At 30.3% G+C, this 3,368-nt stretch overlaps 1 protein-coding gene across 1 annotated transcript; it reads right to left on the bottom strand.

Moving 5' to 3' along the window:
- Window positions 1-2,063: 2,063 nt before the first annotated feature.
- Window positions 2,064-2,857, bottom strand: LOC145090305 (plant/protein). The gene has a single exon (XM_079028589.1). It carries the CDS (start codon window positions 2,797-2,799, stop codon window positions 2,350-2,352), a length of 450 nt encoding a protein of 149 aa, XP_078884715.1. The 5' UTR covers window positions 2,800-2,857; the 3' UTR covers window positions 2,064-2,349.
- Window positions 2,858-3,368: the final 511 nt, after the last annotated feature.

Genomic DNA, 3,368 nt, shown 5'->3' with positions numbered 1-3,368 from the left:
CGACAAGACGACAAATCAGCCTCAGCGAGACAGGAAAACAACAACGACATCAACATTTAAGGGTAGCAGTCGGTTTTAATCTGTATTATATAATCACTAATTGTCTAATCAGGTTGACAATCACTCAATCAGGTAAATGATTATATCAAATTTAATTTTACAGTTTATCAATTAGATAATTAGACAATTATAGTTATCAATTACATTATATTGCCAGATTTAGTTTTTATCAGTTTCAATGTTTTATCAATTATCATTATCAGTTTTCCTTGAAATCTTGATTCTTGAAGACGAAATCTTGAATGTTGAAATCATGAATGAATGTTTAATTATTGGAATCCTAAACTAACTCGAAATCTAAAAATTGGAATGTTATTCCCAAAATACCCCTTGGTCATATTATTGATTCAGTGATTCAATGATTCTTGAATACTTGAAATTTTAAATGTTGAAATCTTGAACTTGAATCATGAATGAATGTTATCATTATTGGAATGCTAAACTAAGTCAAAAATTGAAAATTAGAATGTTCTTCCCAAAATACCTTTTGGTCATATTATTGATTCAATCATTCAATGATTCTTGAATCCTTGAAATTTTAAATGTTGAATTATGAATGAATGTTATCATGTTGAATCATTATTCATTTACCACGTAGTCGGTTAGTATTGCAATAGGTAATTACTCATTAAATACTATGATTTTGTTATGTTTATTGTTAGAAAGTTTATCGTCGTTTTAAAAAATATCAATTTATGTAATTTAATTAGTTAATCTATGTAATTTAATTAGTTATACGTTCATTAATGCTTAAGGGATTTTTTTCCACCTGATCCCGGACATTTGGATCCTCAGGACCCGCACTGATAAAAGATATTAAATACTAAACTAGGTGTGAGCCCCATGTATTATATGGGTGTATTCAAAATAATTAAATATGTATAAACATTTGAAAATTTTGAATTTATAAGAAAAATGAGAAAAATATTGAATTACTAAAATTAAAGTGTTTTTTTTCCTCTTTTAAATTTAAACAAATCATTTAAATAAAATGATCAAAGCAAATTAATCACATTTTATTTTAAAATTTTAAGAAAAGTTCATTAATGAAATTGATATGCATTTATTATTAAATTTAAATACCATATTATTAAATTTATATACCATATAGAATTTAATAAAATAGGAAAACCACAAAATTACATATGGAATAAAAATTAATTCAAAATAACCACAAAATGACATGTGACAAAATGAATGAGAATGTGACAAGTGGCAAAAAAAATCTTCATCTATTAGAGAAGATATATACAACCTAAAATAGAATATTTATTACTCTAATCATTTAAAGTAATGGTTATAAAAAACTAAGAGGGTGTTTGACTAACTTTTTAGAAGCCAAAAGTCCTTTTAAGAAAATATAGAAAACAAAAGATGTTTGGCAAATGCATTTTAGAAGTTACTTTTATATTTGAATTCAAGTAAAAATGAATTTTTTGAAAAAATCAAGAAAATCTAACTTTTTGTGACTTTTCCAAAAAAAACTTTTACCAATGAAAAGTCAAGCCAAACATATAAATGTTCACTCTTATTTGTCTTTACGGACTCTTATGTGAGACTATAAATGTTCACTCTTATTTGTCTTTACGGACTCTTATGTGAGACATGTTTACTCTTATCCTTTTATTGTGCGGTATGACGTCATCTCTGATGAAACGCACTTGACTAAAAAGTCGGATAAAAACCTTACAGAACTACAAGATCCCTTCAAAAAAAAAAGAGAAGCTCCCAAAATGAGAACTTCATAATTTTCTTGAGTGTAATAGCATAAAAAAGAGCTTCATGACTTATAGTGCTCGAAATTTACCCGACCCATTTAAAATTGCTATATTGTTCGAGTTATTATTCCTCTTAGATACTAAATATTAAAATATTGCACGTATAAAATATACTTATTAAATTAATATAATAATTATGTTCAAAATCTCTTTGATATTTAATTTCTAACAGAAAATACTTAAATAATTCGTTAAAAATATAACTATCTAAACATAAAATGACGATATGCGTCTCCAGAATTCATTGAGCTGATCGATAGATTTAGATGGCGTTGATGAATCAAAATTCTTGGATAGTTTCATCAAATCCTCTAATAAAATACATCAAGTTTATATATAATATACATACATAAATATCAAATAGTAATAGTTTTCGTCATTAATCTCATTGTCCATGTTCCATGTATTCTCCTAAAAAACCATTTTTCTTCTAATATAAAAAACGACAAAGTAATTCATTACGTTATTTGCTATCTTCAACAACCGTAGTACCCCACGGCCACCTTTCGCACTAGTCAACCTTCAAGTTGGGATCAACATCCACCCTACCAACACCTTGCTCCGCCACCTTCGCCACTTCCACTTCGCCAATCACCACCCCTTCCACCTCTCTCGCCACCCTCTCCTCCTCTTCTTCACTTACGTAATTTGGATCCTTCACGTCCACTGCTGCCGGAGCAGGGTCAAGTTCATCATTCACCATTCCTCCGGGACCATCCCATGTGTACTTTCCCCCACGGCCACCTTTTGATTGCTTCTCGATCGGGATCCCATCCCTGGGGTGGCGGTCCAGTCGGTGTACACCTTTGTCTATAAGCTTCTTTTCTATGTGCTTTAGGGTATCGATGTTATGGGTATGCACTTCCGTCTTTTCCACTCGTTTCCGGCCTTCCTCGTCGGCGCTCACCGCTCGAAACGTCACCGTTGGTTCCATGTCGTTAATCTGCTTTGCCTTCTGCATACTGTTAATGATCGGAGTTTGATTGATGCGGAACTGATGTCGCTGATGGGATCAGAGTGGAATGGGTTTATCATTTATAGCATGTGGAGGTGGAGCATCGATAAGGTTCTAGAAGAAGCTACGGCGGTACTAGTATGTTCTATCTTCGCCATGTGTCCATTTGTCAAATGTGATACAATAAACAAGTGTCCACGTGTCATACGGCCTTTCTAGATGATTCAACAATTTTTAATAGGGATCAATCCTTAACGAATATTAACAAATATATTAGGCGAATGCTCGTGCGTTGCGCAGAAACATCTAAATGGTTGAAGTCTTTATAAATATATGATTTTTTAAATATATAATAAGGTTGTTGTTAAATTTGATATAATAATTTGTATATACTAAATTGATATAATATATTGATTATTTTGAATTATATGATAATATATACATTTATTGTAACTTCATAATCTCAATCGTTTGAATGACTTCTACCCGCGAGTTACATATGAATAAAATTAAATATAATATATGATTTGATATTATTTATAGTTGTTTTTATTGTTAATTAATTTTTTAAAAAT

The sequence above is a fragment of the Lactuca serriola genome, chromosome 2 (genome assembly GCF_051521515.1).
Source record: "Lactuca serriola cultivar US96UC23 chromosome 2, Lser_US96UC23_V15, whole genome shotgun sequence".
NCBI lineage: Eukaryota > Viridiplantae > Streptophyta > Magnoliopsida > Asterales > Asteraceae > Lactuca > Lactuca serriola.
The sequence above is the reverse complement of the archived record's forward strand: the minus strand, read 5'-3'. Positions and strand labels throughout refer to the sequence as shown.

Coding starts and splice junctions, on each gene's coding strand:
- LOC145090305 (XM_079028589.1), bottom strand. CDS start 2,799: ATGCAGAAGGCAAAGCAGATTAACGACATGGAACCAACGGTGACGTTT.